Source organism: Solanum dulcamara, chromosome 8 (assembly GCF_947179165.1).
Source record: "Solanum dulcamara chromosome 8, daSolDulc1.2, whole genome shotgun sequence".
NCBI classification, from domain to species: Eukaryota; Viridiplantae; Streptophyta; class Magnoliopsida; order Solanales; family Solanaceae; genus Solanum; species Solanum dulcamara.
This window is the reverse complement of record NC_077244.1, coordinates 3,796,726-3,813,036: the sequence shown is the minus strand read 5'-3', so window position 1 is coordinate 3,813,036 and position 16,311 is coordinate 3,796,726. Positions and strand designations below refer to the sequence as shown.

Sequence of the window (16,311 nt, the reverse complement as noted above, 5' to 3'; positions counted from 1 at the left end):
TTGCACAAGGGTACTCCTTATCTAAAATAGTCCCCACTTGATGCCTCCACTTGCGGTATATATGTTCACTTAACTTAGCTGCCACCTATTCCCTATCCGTTACTACAACTTAGTTTGCACCAAATTAAATTTTTAGAAGTCATAAAATTAGAATTAGTATACATATTTTAATTAATAGCTTATAAATACAAGTGGTACATCTATATATTTTTTAATACTAGTGTGATTTAAATGTCACAAAATTAGAATCCACGCAAATCTAGAAAAAATATAAGACATATTGAAGAAAAAGATTTATACACGATAATAACTAGTTGAGATCAAGTTTTAGGTCATGTTAATAATTTTTTAATCTCGATAAGAATTTATATGCTTGTAGAAATTATAAATATCCTCTAGTGCTAGGGAAACTAAGTATTTATAATGTTGAAGGTTTTGTTTTAGGAGATTATAATGTTGAAGCTATATAAATTTAGATGAGTTGTCCGAACAGTGAAAATGAATATAATTGTAATGACCTTGAGGGTGATTTTCATAAATTTGTACAAAACATGCGTGAACAGTAACACGCGTGAACAGTAACACGCGTGAACAGTAACTTTTTGGGCAGAAAATGCCCCTTTCTTCCCATTTCAATATTTTTTCAACATTTGTTTGAGTTCTTGAACTCCTTGAGGTGATTTGAGAAGAGATTTTTGAGGCAAAGTGTTGGGTAAGTGATTTTTGACCTAAAACCTTCCTTTTTCATTAAGTTTTTGACGATTTTAACTCTTAAATTTTAGTTTCAAACCCCAAAAATCCTTGTTTCTTCCCTAATCTGAATTTAAGGAAAATTGTGATTTCCAACTCGTTTTGAGCTCTATTTTTATGGGTTTTTCAACCATGAGTTCCTTATTACCAATAGAATGGGATTGTTCAATAAATTTCCAGATTTGACCCTTTTCGAAAATAGTTAATTTTTGGACCATTTTACCTCCGGTTCCGAAACCTATCAATATGGGTGTCATTGGACTCCTTGTGACGTGTATGTTTCATTGTTGATAGTGGATTGTCATTTCGGGCGCTGAATTCGAGATTAGCTTGTCTGGTGGAGGTATTCGAGTGCGGTTTCGGCAATTGAGGTAGGTTTGGCTATCTTTCTTTGAGATTGAGATGGGGTAATTAGTCATTCATATGTTATAGACTTTGGGATGGGGTTGTAGTATGAGTTGAGAATGTTATATATATTGTGATGTCTGTGTGGAGGCTTATTTATTAATGTGTTGCCGTGACGGGGTTTATTTGTATTACATAGCCCGTGTGGGGGCCTTATTTGTTATCTTATTTGCTTTGAGAGCATGTGAATTATGATTTGCCTAAGAGAGAGGCTTGAGTATATTATTTGACTTGTGATGCCGCCTGAGAGATTGAGTTGGGGTTTTGAGCATACTTGAGTATTGAAATATTGTTGAGAAAGGGGTGAATATTTAAATGAAAGTGTGTTCTTCCCGTTACTATTTATTGAGGGTGAATATCATGTGTAGGTTAAGTTTTGAGAACTTTGAACCTTATACCACATGTGAGTTGATTATTACTTCCATGCATATGTGTTTTGATGCATTCATCCTCATTCATCATATCATGAAACATGGGAAGTTGAGAAATATGGAAATTCCTTTTGAGAAAGAAAATGAAACACCTTTAAACCTTTGTATCTTGAGTCCCTGACCGAGGCAGTTTTCCGGCAGGGTAGTGGATGCATTGTGATCCTAACCTTTGTATCTTGAGTCCCTGACCGAGGCAGTTTTCCGGCAGGGTAGTGGATGTATTGTGACCCCTTGACCACGAGGAGGTGGCAAGGATAATGAGATATTGTGATTGAGTTATATGGTCTGCAAGACCCCCATGTGTCCTGTTTGGTAGCACAGCTCAGCAGGTGTATACGACAGGCTGTGCGACAGTCTTGATTCCACCGTACCACCACATCATTGCATCATCATATTGCATTGCATTGCATTGATATTTGTGTTGCTTGAATTATTCGATTAATTGTGATTATGAGTTGTTATTATGGATTTTCTTTACTCGTGCCACTATATATATAAACTGGCGGCACCGATGCCGAAGTGGGACTTTTCTGTATGCAGGTGGAAGCGTTCCTTAGTTTATTTCATAGGTTTGATTAATTACTTATACTCAGTCAGCTAAAACCTACTGAGTACATGTGAATTGTACTCACCCCTACTTCTGTGTCCTTTTTTGATGCAGATACTAGTCGGGGTACCCCACGTGACAGTTAATATTCTAGCGGATTGTGTATTCTCAAATTAGTGGTGAGGTCCCAGAATTCGGATCGTCACTAGTCTATCTTTATTTTTCAGTCTTTTGTATCATTCAAAGACTTATGTTGTATCTTCAGATTCGAACCTTGTATTAGATGCTCTTTATACTTATGACACCAGGTTTTGGGATAATTTCTTCATTGTTTTTTTTTTTTTTTCTTTTTATTTAAATCGTGGCATCACTTTCCCCTTTTGGAGTCTTGTATGAGTTTTATTTTTAGGGTTACACATCAGATTGGGTTTTGAGATGTGTGTCATCATGACCTCAGTTTTTGGGTCGTGACAATAATGGACCCCAACTTACTTGGTGCTAGATTGTCCCACATTTTTCGAGGGGATGAGCTATGGTTTTTCTTATTTAGTCTGGGACAATTCTCATCTAATGAATTTATTGTTGGAGTTGAGTCACGTTCAATATATATATATATATATTCTTACTTTGGATTGAGACATAGTTTTGATTTCGGGTATTCTTTCTTATGAAAGAACGCATTTTTATTATTGGATTACTCAATGTTGAATCTCCATATTATATTATTCACACTTTATTATGCATTGGATGAAGAATTAAAAAGTGTTGGAAAGTAAAAATTTAATAATAAAATTATTTTCTATTTTAAAAAAAAAAATTGAGGTAGGGAAAAAAAATAGGAAAGGGGGTTATAAGATGGAAAAACAACAAAGTGAAAATTCAGATAGTCAACCAACGAAGAATTAAGATTTTTCTAAAATTATTTATTTATTAACAAGATAATAGTATTAAAAATAACATAAATATTATTCTGATAATATTTGAAGTAATACAGAAATAATACTTGAGTCGCGCTAAATAATGTTTAATAAATCATTTCAATAATGTAAAATATTTCTTTAAAATTAAACAAAGATACAAGAATTGTTTCTCATTGTTGAAGAATGATGACATAATCATGTCTTTATATATATAGGCCATAGCTTTATCTCTACCTATGACAAGAGTCATAGAGTATTGACAGGTAGAGGGTATGTGTTATTACTTGTTTTTGCTTTTCAAATACACTTAAAAACTAAATATTTTGCAAACAAAAAGTAGAATTTTTTTCTGACACCATGCCATGGTTCAAGAATCTCATCAAAATTTCCACTACAATTTCAAACCAATCATCATCTTACAAATCTATAACCTCATTAGCCTCACCTTCACTTACTCAATTTCTACAATTTACTAGACAATATTCTACTAATCATCATGTTGCTAGTTTGGAACCAACAAAAAGTGACCAAAAACCAAGAATTGTTGTGTTGGGGTCTGGATGGGCAGGTTGTAGGCTAATGAAAGACATTGACACAAACATTTATGATGTTGTATGTGTGTCACCTAGGAACCATATGGTGTTCACCCCATTATTAGCATCTACTTGTGTTGGCACTCTTGAGTTTAGGTCTGTTGCTGAACCTATTGGAAGGATTCAACCTGCTATTTCAAGAGAACCAAGTTCTTATTTCTTTCTTGCTAATTGCAATGGCATTGATTTTGATAATCATATGGTATGCCTAGTTTGCTACTTTTATTGTTTTTCCCTTTTTGTTGTTTTTTTCTTTTTTTATAATCGTGGTATCCATACAAGTTTGTGCACACCTAATAGGTATCTGCTGTCTCCCACCGGCATAAGTTCCGAGTAACTCTATCAGCCTCATGATTTTTGATTTCAATCCACTTTATTTACTACTAGACCATGCCCTTTAGAGCAATGACATTGATTTTGATAATCATGTGGTATGCTTTGTTTGCTACTTTTATTGTTTTTCCCTTCTTTTTTTTAATAATCATGGTATCTAGACCAATTTGTGCACACCTAATTCCATAGGTACCTACTGTCTCCCACAAGCACAGGTACCGAGTAACTCTATCCACATGAGGCCTCAGGATTTTTAATTTCGATCCACTTCATTGACCACTAAGCCATGCCATGCCCTTCAGAGTAATGACATTAATTTTGACAATCATGTGGTATGTTTAGTTTGCTCCTTTTATTGTTTTTCCCTTCTTTTTTTTAAGATAATTATGGTGTTCGGTCCGTTTATGTGCACCTAATTTCACAGGATACCTATTGCCTAATAACACGAGGCCTCATGATTTCATTGACCACTAGGTTACAACCTTGAATGCTATTGTTTTTTGTTTTCTACTTTCAGTCCTAAGACCTCATTCCTCTGTTTATCCTGTATGTTGGCATTTATGAGTTCCTTTACAAAGGCTTGTATCATCTTTTATATTGTGTTGACAGTTCGGATTGGTCCACCTATAATGACTGATGAAAAGTCCAGCAGAGGATACTCATTTGGTAACCCAAATTTACGTACCCCTTTAACACGCAAGTATTCCTTAGCTACTGAGCTTCAAAACAACCCGTAGTCTTACTTCGAAGTAGGAGCTGATTGAACTCAAGTATTAAAATGAATCAAATTAGATTTTCTGACTATGAAACTTTAGAGTTTATATTATCGATTGAAGAAAAATTGTAATAATACTAGTTGAGAAGTTAGATTATTGTGTAGTTTAAATTTTGAATAGTTAAATGAATTTGAATTCTTGAAAGTTGTATCGAATAATTTTCAAGTGGAATTTTGTCGAACATTTCGAAATGTCCTAATAGTTCAATTTTACACATATATTCTTCCCAAGCTGTTTCTTTAGAAATTTGTCTGGTACTTTTAGGTTCAATGCCAAACTGTGACGGAGGGAATTGAAACCTTGAAGCCATGGAATTTCAATATCTCATATGACAAGTTAGTCATTGCATCTGGAGCAGAAGCTTTGACATTTGGAATTAAGGGTGTAAACGAGCACGCTACATTTCTTCGTGAAGTTTACCATGCTCAGGAAATACGGAGGAAACTACTTCTAAATCTCATGCTGTCTGATGTCCCTGGTATATGTTGTTTCTATTTATAGTTTCAATATAATGTTAAGTTCACGTACGATCACTGAACTTCACCTCTTATAATATAGTAACCTCATACCAACTATTTGCTGATCATACTAAAGTAAATAAACTATGTGTGAAGTGCTGAAAAAATACAAATGATCGGAACATACAGATGCAAAGCCTCATGTGGCAAGTGACGTGTTGTTTGTAATTTTTGAGCAATTCACTATAGTTTGATTACTTTACTGTGACAAAAAGTAGTTTTGTAACTTTACTGTTATATTGGATGAAGTTATGTTATGATCTGATGTAAAAGTTTAACCGAACAATGTGACATCAAAAGTATATTATGGACCAATTTCTTTTCACTTTTGGTCATGGATGAGGCAGGAGTTAGTGAGGAAGAAAAGCGTCGACTATTACACTGTGTTGTAGTTGGAGGTGGTCCAACAGGAGTTGAGTTCAGTGGCGAACTTAGTGACTTTATCCTAAAGGATGTTCATCAAAGATATTCTCATGTCAAAGACTACATTCACGTCACGTTGATTGAGGCAAGCTTATTGTCTCAATTTCCGTAATTATTATGTCTGTAGCAGTGTTTGAGTCTTGAAAAAACTTGAAAATGCTGCTTATATTTGATTAAGCTCCGTGTCCTTAATTGATAGGCAAATGAGATATTGTCCTCCTTTGATGATCGTTTACGTGTATATGCAACCAAACAGTTGACTAAGGTGAGATACTGATCGAATATCCGTGTAATTTTCTTTTATTGTGCTATATATGTTGAAGTATATATAACGACATAGTTACTTTGTCACAGAGTGCACTCACAGATTGAGACTCTCTTGTTATCAGATCATAATAACCAGCTAAAGTTGGATTTCCAGTTGTAACTTCTAGTTTCGGGTGTCAATAGTAGCATAGAGGCTTAATTGTTCTTGTTCTTATGTATCACAATATACATGTTTTTAATGCTGCCTTTAGCAGAAAAACTGACTTAATGGACAAAATAAGCGATGAGCAAGAATCTGTTCTTGAACTCTAGAGAACATGCGGAAAGAGGTTCATCTGAGCGATTGGGAAAGAATATAGAGCCATAGAGGGGTTGTCTTAATATGACAAGTGAAGCCCACATTTGATACCTCAAAAGAAAAAGTTGCTACTTATAAGGTGTTAGATACTCTTAATGGTATGAGACCTTTTGGGGAAAACCGTACGGGCTTGGTCCAAAGGGGAAAATATCACACACTGTATTAGGAGTATTCTTAGACAATTTTAGCCCAACAGTTCAAAACATGATCTATTGGTCATTAAAACTCATAACTAGCAAAGAAGCAACCACAACAACATTCCCAGTATAGTCCCACAAAGTGGAGTCTAGAAAGGGTAGAGTAAAGTGTATGCAGACCTTACTGCTACCTTAGAAGTAGAGATGTTGTTTTCGAAATAACTAGTAATTAGTAGGCGCCATTTACATGATTTGTCAGTTTTCAGTCAGGAGTTCGTCTTGTACGAGGCCTCGTCCAAGATGTGCAACCGGAGAAGATAATTCTTAGTGATGGCACAGATGTCCCCTATGGTCTGTTAGTGTGGTCTACTGGTGTTGGCCCTTCACCTTTTGTCAACTCACTTGATATACCAAAAGCTAAAGGGAGGTAAGTAGTCATTTCACTCCACAATTTCCTATATAACTTCTTAAGATTCATTGACCTTTGTTCACAGTGGGAGATATAAAGATAAGGGCGAAGGATATTCATGATATTAGTTTTTTTTTCCTTATTTACTGATAACTCTCCATGAATTAATAGGATCGGAATTGATGAATGGTTACGCGTCCCATCGGTACAAGATGTATGCTCAATTGGTGATTGCAGTGGTTTTCTTGAAAGTACTGGCAGACAAGTTCTTCCAGCTCTGGCCCAAGTAAGTTACAGGGATAATGCAATGCTTTGACTATGCATTTACGAGTTTTTTAACACAAATGATTCCCTTAAATTTTGGGGTAAGCCTAGTTTCTTCCTTATCATACTATCTTGATCGAGCACATACGATTCTTTAAGTTTACAAAAGTTTGAGTGTGTTACTTTTGGTCCAACTAACAGAACGCACGAATCAATCATTTAAAACTATCGGAAATGTCATATGTTTTTCACCTAACTAAAGCATGATCATCAGTAGGGTGGAGCTACATATAATGAAGGGGCTTCAATTGAATTCTCTTCGTCAAGAAATCATATAAAACCAAAATAGGGTGAACATATTTTCTTGCATATGTTAAATTGTTGAATCTCTCGACATAAGGGAAGTTTGTAGTGTAGCGACAAAGATGGCTCAAAACTTGTGTTTAGGTCGTGCATAGGTTCAGGGGCGGAGCCACCTATTGCTCAGGGGGGTCATCCGAACTCCCTTCAGCGGAAAATTATACTACTTAGACATGGTAAAAATAATATTTTATATATATAGTAGATGTCGAACCCCTTTCGTCAAGGTCATGGGTTTACTTCTTCAAATTTTGAACCCTCTAAATCAAAATCCTGACTCCGCCACTGCATAGGCTCGAGTTCGCCAATCTTGCATTTTCTTGGATCACTTTATTGGACTTATTGGCTCTCTCCACTGTTAAATGTTGTAGGTAATTATGTGTCATTTGTTTATCAAATAAAGTAGTATCTATGATAGTGGCCGTTCCAATAACAACTTGTGTAATTCAGCTTTGTAAAAGGCGGAGCCAGAATTTTTAGTTTATGAGTTTTGAATCAAAATTCATTTTGCTTATTGAGTTCTAAACAAATTATTTATACATTTTGAATAAACTTTTGTAGTAAGGTTTGAGTCTAAGCTACTAAGTTCCATCAAACCCGCAACCACAATGTTGGCCCCGCCCCTGTGTGTGAGTCCCAATTTTTTTAAGGTAAATGTCTCTAAATTGTCATAGGATGTTTGTTGTGTTTGATCAGGTTGCAGAGAGGCAGGGAAAATATTTGGCAAGTTTGTTGAACAAGGTGGGTAAAGCAGGTGGAGGGCATGCCAATTGTGCACAAAACATTAACTTGGGAGATCCATTTATCTACAAACATTTGGGAAGCATGGCTACTATTGGAAGATACAAGGCCCTTGTGGACCTTAGAGAGAGCAAGGTTTCCTCTCTCTTTTTTTAATCAGTATTTCTTTTTCTTTCTTACGGTGGTGTCTAGGTCAGTTTGAAACGTACTTTAATTTTACTCCGAGTTACTTGATATCTTCCATTAGCATAATACCGAGTAATTATATCCACCAGAAAAGCTTAGACACATGAGAAGGTATCACTTCAGTATTTTTGTCTCGGCTGGATTTTGGACCCTAACTTCCCATGGTTTTTAGGCGCATTTGCACAAATAGCCTTTTTCCGAGCCTAGTGAGTTAAATTTGTCTGCAAAAGGAAAAATTCATCCAACTACCTTTGAAGGCAAAATTTAGCCCACTAGGCTATAAACCGGAAAAGAAACTTAATGGGTGGCCACAAACTGGATCTTACGATGCAAATTTATGTTATTTTAACCCACTTCATTGGCTATTAGACCATTTTTACCAAATTTTATGTTCACACTATGAATTAATCGATATTCTCCACAAATTTTACCAACGGAAGCTCATATTTTTCTATTTTTCATGCCGTACATTAATTCTGAATCTTTTAACATTATTTTTTTTAATGTATGTTCATTGCAGGAAGCAAAAGGTGTATCTCTAGCAGGATTCACAAGTTTTTTTGTTTGGCGTTCAGCATATTTGACTCGTGTAGTGAGTTGGAGGAACAAGTTTTATGTTCTAATTAACTGGTTGACAACCTTAGTATTTGGTCGTGATATAAGTAGGATATAAGCCCCCCACCCCCCACTCCCCAAAAAAAGGATGGTTCCTTGCGTGTTGCATTGGATTTTGTGCAAGCAGTATCGGTCTATTATCACAATTTAGATTTGAGGTTGTAGAGATCCAGGGGATTTATTTAATGTCCCGGAATGTTTTTATGTTGTATTGTTTTCATATAATGACGGCGTATTTGTATATACACACATTATTTACATATTTATCGAGTGTATTTTTAGCGAAAGGGTGTCAAGTGACAACAATATTGTAGAATGTTGGAGAAAGAAATTGTAAAGAAATAGATCTTGAGTATAATCCAATTTCAAAAAAAAAATGTAACAATTACTATGATATTGAATAATAGACTTATTTTTTGTAATTAAAAGTAATATGATATATCATATAAGTAAAAAAATATTACTCTAATTCACATACTAAATCAAGCAAAGATATAAAACACTTTCGGAATTTAATTTATTTATCTATATAATCTCATATATCTTCCTACCAAAAGATCTGATTTCTTGCAAATATTTTTATCTCCTATAATCGTATTTAACCAATAAATAAATAAAAAATAGAAGAAGAGGCAGTGGATAAGGTTACTCCTTCCTTAATCAGAAATCTTGAATTTGATTTTTGGGTATAAAAAAAATCTTAGTAAGAATCGCATATCCCCGAATGGGGCCCTAGGCGCAGTGCGAATCCAAAATAATTGGATTGTAATATTGATATCAAACCAAATGAAAAACCAAAAAAAAATTATATACTTTGTACACAACTTAAACAGTCCCTCAGTGAGCACAAAGAGAACTATGCTTTCGCCTTTTACTAAAGAATACCGCGTGTGCTCTGCAAATAGTGGCATATGATTATTTTTGGAGGGTTACTCTTTATTGAGTTTAACCCTATAAATTTAGTTTCAATTATTTTTGATATATCTTGTTCAATAGATTAATTAAGTTTGATAGTTATTGGTTTAGGGTGTAGCGGGTGTAGCTTATGTCTTTGAATCATTTATTTTGATCTAACATACATGATTATGTAGTTAAAATAACTTCATCAATTTTTATCTAGTGTTAAGTAATTTTTCTACTTAATTAAGTGTTTAAGACATTTGAAAGAAGAGTTTAATATATTTAAAAATTGTGATGGGGTTGCATCAAGGATCAGCCTTTAGTTCGTTTTTATTTGCCTTGGTGATGGATGCATTGACGCGACAAATTCAAGGTGAGGTGCCATGGTGTATGCTTTTCGCGGACGACATAGTCCTGATCGATGAGACTCGTAGCGGAGTTTAACTCTAAGCTGGAGGATTGGAGACATACCTTGGAGTCTAAAGGATTTAAACTGAGTAGGACCAAGACAAAGTACTTAGAATGTAATTTTAGTGAGACACCTCAGGAGGTTGGCACGGAAGTTAGGCTTGGTGACCAGGCCATCCAAAAGAAAAGTAGTGTCAAGTACCTTTGGTCTATCATGCAAGGCAGCGGGGAGATTGATGGCGATGTCACACATCGTATTGGGGCAGGGTGGATGAAATAGAGGCTCGCTTTCAGTGTTCTATGTGACAAGAAGGTGCCACCACAACTTAAGGGCAAGTTCTACAAAGTAGTGTTTAGACCGGCTATGTTATATGGGACCGAGTGTTGGCCAGTTAAGGTTTCTCACGGTCAAAAAATGAAAATTGCCAACATGAGAATGTTGTGATGGATGTGTGGGCATACCAGGAGCGACATGATTAGAAATGAGGTCATCCGGGATAAGGTAGGAGTGGCCTCTGTGAAAGACAAGATGCGGGAAGTGCGACTGAGATGGTTTGGGCATGTGAAGAGGAGAGACACAAATGCCCCAGTGCGGAGGTGTGAGAGGTTGGCCATGGATGGTTTCAAAAGAGGTAGGGGTAGGCCGAAGAAGTATTGGGGAGAGGTGATTAGACATGACATGACACAGTTACAGCTAACCGAGGAAATGACCTTAGATAGAAGGGTGTGGAGGGCCCATATTAGGGTAGAAGGCTAATACAAAGTCTCGTTATTCTGCCTTATTAGTAGGCGCATTATAAATTTTTTGTGCTATGATTTCTGTTATTATTTATTACTCTTTGTACTTTCAGTATTCTATTTTATCTATGTCACTTTACGTTATTTGCTTTTCTCATATTGCTTTGTACTTCTTAATCGTATTTGACCTCTTTTATGCTTTTATTGAGTCGAGGGTCTCTCGAAAACAGCCGTCCTACCTTGGTAGGAGTCAGGTTTGTGTACACTTTACCCTCCCTAGACCCTACGTTGTGGAATTTCACTGGGTTGTTGTTGTAACTTAAATTCAAATTGTTAGTAGCAAAAACATAAATGTATTTTTTTTCTTTTTCTTTTACTTCACATTTTAGTGTCATTAATGTTGAAGAGTGATTTTCCCCCTTTTTTGGGATACATTATTGAGAAATGATGCCAATAAAATCATCTTTAGTTTTATATAAAAATGATAAAGAATGTATACAATGTATTGCATGCATAAAGTAAGTATATATATATAAATTATATTTATTTTACACCCAACAATTTATTAGTTTTACTAAACGAGTAATAATTAATGTATATCAAAATACATTGAAATCATACAATGTGTAGCACAAAATGTATACTATACCGACATGGGTTATGGTGGAATTGCTTCATCCTTAATCAGATATTTCGAATTCGAGCCCTGTGTATGGAGAAAATCCTATTGGGAGCGTCATCCCCGAATTAGCCCCGTAGTGCGTGATTCAAATTTAGTCGGGCTCCACAAAATTTGGACATCGAGTGGAAAACCGAGAAAAAATGTATACTATCACGATTCACTATAGTTATAGATTTTTTTTCCATCTCGTTTTTTTCCTATTCTTAGTAGTTCATGACTTGTGTCACTAGTTCCTTAGGGATTTTAGTGATTATTTTTATGTTGTACTTGATTTAGTGTTATTTCATTTATTTTCTCATGAAATAAACTAAAAATTTGATTGATGATCATTTAATAAAACTAATTATGTGAATAATTGATGGTTTAATTTGTTTCACATGCATAGAGATCAACATGAAATAATGTCATGTGAGACAACTACAATGGAAGAGGGATAAATGCAACCCCACCATTTGCTATCAAGACAGCCTCATTTATTCATTTTTCTGGTAATTATTTGCTGGCAATATTAGTTTGTGCTGACTTTGACCACTAATTAAATACTCCAACTCTCATTCATGACATTATTATCTTCATAACTCAAAAAAAAAATGCTTTCCATTTATGACAAACACTTGTATATTTTCCAATTTTATATGGACTATGAAAAATGCTATAATTATAGGGGGACTTCATAAATGATAAATTCCATTAGTTTAGGAGTTGATTATTTCGATACACTCTAATTTGCAATATTACGTATTCAGATACATCTACATACATTTAAATACGTTTTAGATATATTGTATCCAAGTGGATTTGCATTTATCTAGAATACATAACAAATCTTGTTCGCCTCTCTCCATCTCACTCGCCACGCTCACATGTATCTGGTATCTCAAATACATGTGAATCATGCGAGATACATACAAATATATGTATCTAGTGTGATTCGCATGTATCTAAGATACATATGAATCTCGCTTGCCCCCCGCAATCTCGCTCGCCACTCTCCCTATTTTAATGTATCTGGTAACAAAAATACATGTATTTAGTAGGAAACTCTTAATAATGGTAAGACACGTTATATTTAAAAGTATATATAATACTAGTAAATATGGTAGTGAAGTGTGTGTAATTATGTAGTTTTTCCTATATTATATTCACACCACATGGTATTTTCATTGTTGCCAAAATTAGTTGAATTATCTATACTATATTAAAAGTACGAAGGTTCTTAATAAATTTTATTTGAACTTTTTGCCCTCATTAAAAGACTTCGCTTTAGACAAAATCGTCTTTTCACCATTTTTCTTAAATTATTATTTAATTATTTTTATTATATTGACTAGACTCCTATATATGGAAAGCAAAATTAAGTAGTTTTCTTTCGCTAAACTCCTAAAATATATGGCAAGAATATGACTTCAAAATCAATTAAGTTTTATGTATTAAATTCTTCCATATTAAGGACTCTTTATCATTGGAAGAACCCTCATAAAATAAAGACTTCTAAACCTAGAATATATGGAGAAAAAAAAATTAGATATCTATTTTTAATATTAAGTGAATTAATGTTGACCACGTTCCAAATCTATAAAAATCAAGGTCTTTTTTACCTTTACTCCTATTTTGTAGAAGATCCAAAAAGTTTTCTTCCTTGCAAATATGAGCAACTTTTCTCTTTTGAGTTTTTTTTAAGCTTATCCTTGATGTCTTTTTTATTTTACGTTCTAATTTTTTTTCCTATTCTTTTGTTGTTAGTTTAAATTAGGCTATTAACAAGGTGAAGATCGTTTAAACTTTTAAGATGAACTTTTTTTTCATAATCTTAAATTTTTAAATTCGTCTCTATATATAAGTCATTGTGGATTAATTTTTTTGTGCATGTGAAGAAAAAATTATGCGGAACATGTGAATGAGACTTCGTGCCAAGGATTTGGAGACATGTTTTTTTTTAATTTTATTTCTAATTAGGGTTGTGTATCAGTTGATTCGATTCATTTTTGAAGTTTATCGATTCGACTTATCGAATATCGGTTCGTACACATCCTAAATTGTTATAGAACCATTAAAATATTAGTTTATTGGTTATCAATTTATTAATTATCAGTCATTATCTGTTTAGTTATCGATTTATCAGTTATTAATCATTATTGGTTCAGTTATCGATTTAACCGTTAAGATTTGACGCAAAAAATTATGGAAAATCACTTTTAAAACAAGATGACAAACCAAATGAATCATGCACATGAGTTGAAAGATTGCATCTTTTTCAAAAACAAACAGTAGCACATTGTAGAATAACCAAGAGTTTGAGACAACAAAAAATATATTATGAACTAAACCCTAAGTCAATGACTTTATATATCAAATGGTATAAATATAATTTATTAATTTACTATCGGGTTATCCGTTATCCGTTAAGAAAAATCTCAAACCGTTAAGAACAAATAACCAGATAATAAAAAAATATTATTATCGAAACCGCTGGAAAAACCTATTACCTATTACCAATAGCTTATTTTCGATTTTGGTTCAATTTTTAACTACCTTATTTGTAATTCATATTGGTACTATTTACTTTGTGAAGGTGTTTAATAATCTCTCTATGATAATATTTTTGTCCGGTGCTGACTTGGACAATGGAAAAAATCACTCATTTTGATAAGATAATATATTTTCAGAAGACCCTTATATAAATATATGGTCTCATTAATATTATAAATTCGTCAAGAAGATTGGTGGTGGAATGGAGAAATATAAGGCAAAGTGAAAGCCAAGAAGGTAGCCTATACAAAGTGGTTGGAGTGCGTGGGTGAGGAGGAGAAAAATAGGCTTAGAGATATCTACAAGAAGGCAAAGACGGAAGCGAAGTCGGTGGTCACCAGTGCTAAGACGTCAGCTTTTGAACGCTTGTATGTCGAGTTAGGGGAAAAAGGTAAGGATAAGAGATTGTATAAGCTTGCCAAAGTGAGCGAGAGAGAAAAGCACGAGATTTGAACCTAGTAAAGTGCATCAAGGATGTGGAAGGTGAAGTGTAAGTGGATGAGACTTCTATCAAGCAAAGGTGGCAAACTTACTTTTGCAGACTACTAAATGAAAAAGGAGACAGAGACATTGTATTGGGTGATTTGGCGTACTCTTATAGTCTTCGAGACTTTGGGTACTGCAGTTGTTTTAAGGTTGAGAAGATTGGACATGCTCTTAACAGGATGAGGAAAGGGGGAGCGACAGGGCCTGATGAGATTCCGATGGACTTTTGGAAGAGCACTGACAAGGTAGATTTGGAGTGGTTGATTAAGTTATTTAATGTTATTTTAAAGACTGCTAAGATGCCTGATGAATGGAGGTGGAGTACTATGGTTCCATTGTACAAGAACAAGGGTGGTATCCAAAACTGTAATAATTACAGGAGTATCAAACTACGAAGCCATACTATAAAGATTTAGGAGAGAGTGGTAGAGATGAGGGTGAGGAGAGGAGTGTCAATCTTAGAGAATCAGTTCAAATTCATGCCGGGGCGGTCGACTACTGAAGCAATCCATATTATGCGGAAACTGGTGGAGAAATTTAAAGAAAGAAAAAAAGATCTCCATATGGTGTTCATTGACCTTAAAAAGGCTTATGACAAAGTTCAGAAGGATGTTCTCTAGAGATGTATGGAGGCTAAAGGTGTCCCGATGATATATATTAGGGCGATAAAAGACATGTATACTGGAGCCAAGACTCGGGTTAGGACGGTGGGAGGTGACTTAGAGCATTTTCCTGTTGAGGTGGGACTACATCAGGGATCTGTGCTAAGCCCATTTTCTTTTTCCCTTGGTGATGGATGAGCTGACATGGTATTCAGGAGGAGGTTCCATGGTGTATGCTATTTGTCGGACGACTTAGTTTTGATTGATAAGACTTGGGACGGAGTTAATGATAAGTTGAAGATTTGGAGACAAACGCTAGGGTCTTGCTTTGAAAGTCGAATTCTGAATCGGATGTCAGGATTGGATCTCAGTTCGACAGTAGGATCTCGAGGTCGGATCCTAAATCAGTCATTAGTGTCAGATGTCGAGGTCGAATACTGATTCGGAAGTCGAGTCTTGGGTAAAGAGTCTGTTTCGTGTCCGATTTGGAAGTTGGGTCCTAGGTCGAGAGTCGGGCCTCGAGAGTCTGGGTTGGGTCACATGGGGTATCCAGTCGGGTCTTGATTCAGATGCCGCATCTCAGTTTGGATGTCGGGTCCCGGGTAAGGGAGTCAGAAGTCATGTCTCAGATTGAATGTGGAGTTGGATCCTAATCGATCATCGAGGTCGTGTTTACATTCGAATGTCGAGGTCAGAATTTTCCATAGAAAACATTTTCCTACATCTAATTTTACTCCTTATTTATTGGTATGGTTGTAAGTTATAATATTTCTTTTTAAGTGTGTTTTTTCCTTAAAACACTTACGTTATTTTAATTTTTTTGTACTTAATAAATAATATACATATAGAAATTTATTCTTATAATATACATATATGCAAAAATCAAACCGACCAATAAATCAAATTATTCATTTTTTTACTTGTCCAATATTC

General features: G+C 34.8%; 1 protein-coding gene and 1 non-coding gene across 2 annotated transcripts; both read left to right on the top strand.

Annotated features, from left to right (window-relative positions):
- Positions 1-3,283: 3,283 nt before the first annotated feature.
- LOC129899398 (internal alternative NAD(P)H-ubiquinone oxidoreductase A1, mitochondrial) lies at positions 3,284-9,295 on the top strand. The gene is made up of 8 exons (XM_055974351.1): positions 3,284-3,848; positions 5,020-5,233; positions 5,621-5,781; positions 5,896-5,961; positions 6,725-6,885; positions 7,039-7,153; positions 8,188-8,367; positions 8,939-9,295. Exons 1-8 carry the CDS (start codon positions 3,411-3,413, stop codon positions 9,089-9,091), a joined length of 1,488 nt encoding a protein of 495 aa, XP_055830326.1. The 5' UTR covers positions 3,284-3,410; the 3' UTR covers positions 9,092-9,295.
- A 569-nt stretch (positions 9,296-9,864) lies between these two features.
- On the top strand, positions 9,865-9,980 carry LOC129901931 (U5 spliceosomal RNA). The gene has a single exon (XR_008770011.1). It is a non-coding gene; the product is annotated as a U5 spliceosomal RNA (small nuclear RNA).
- The last annotated feature ends 6,331 nt before the right edge of the window (positions 9,981-16,311 follow it).

Coding starts and splice junctions, on each gene's coding strand:
- LOC129899398 (XM_055974351.1), top strand. CDS start 3,411: ATGCCATGGTTCAAGAATCTCATCAAAATTTCCACTACAATTTCAAAC. Junction 5,962..6,724: donor CAACCAAACAGTTGACTAAG/GTGAGATACTGA, acceptor GTCAGTTTTCAG/TCAGGAGTTCGTCTTGTACG. Junction 8,368..8,938: donor TGGACCTTAGAGAGAGCAAG/GTTTCCTCTCTC, acceptor TGTTCATTGCAG/GAAGCAAAAGGTGTATCTCT.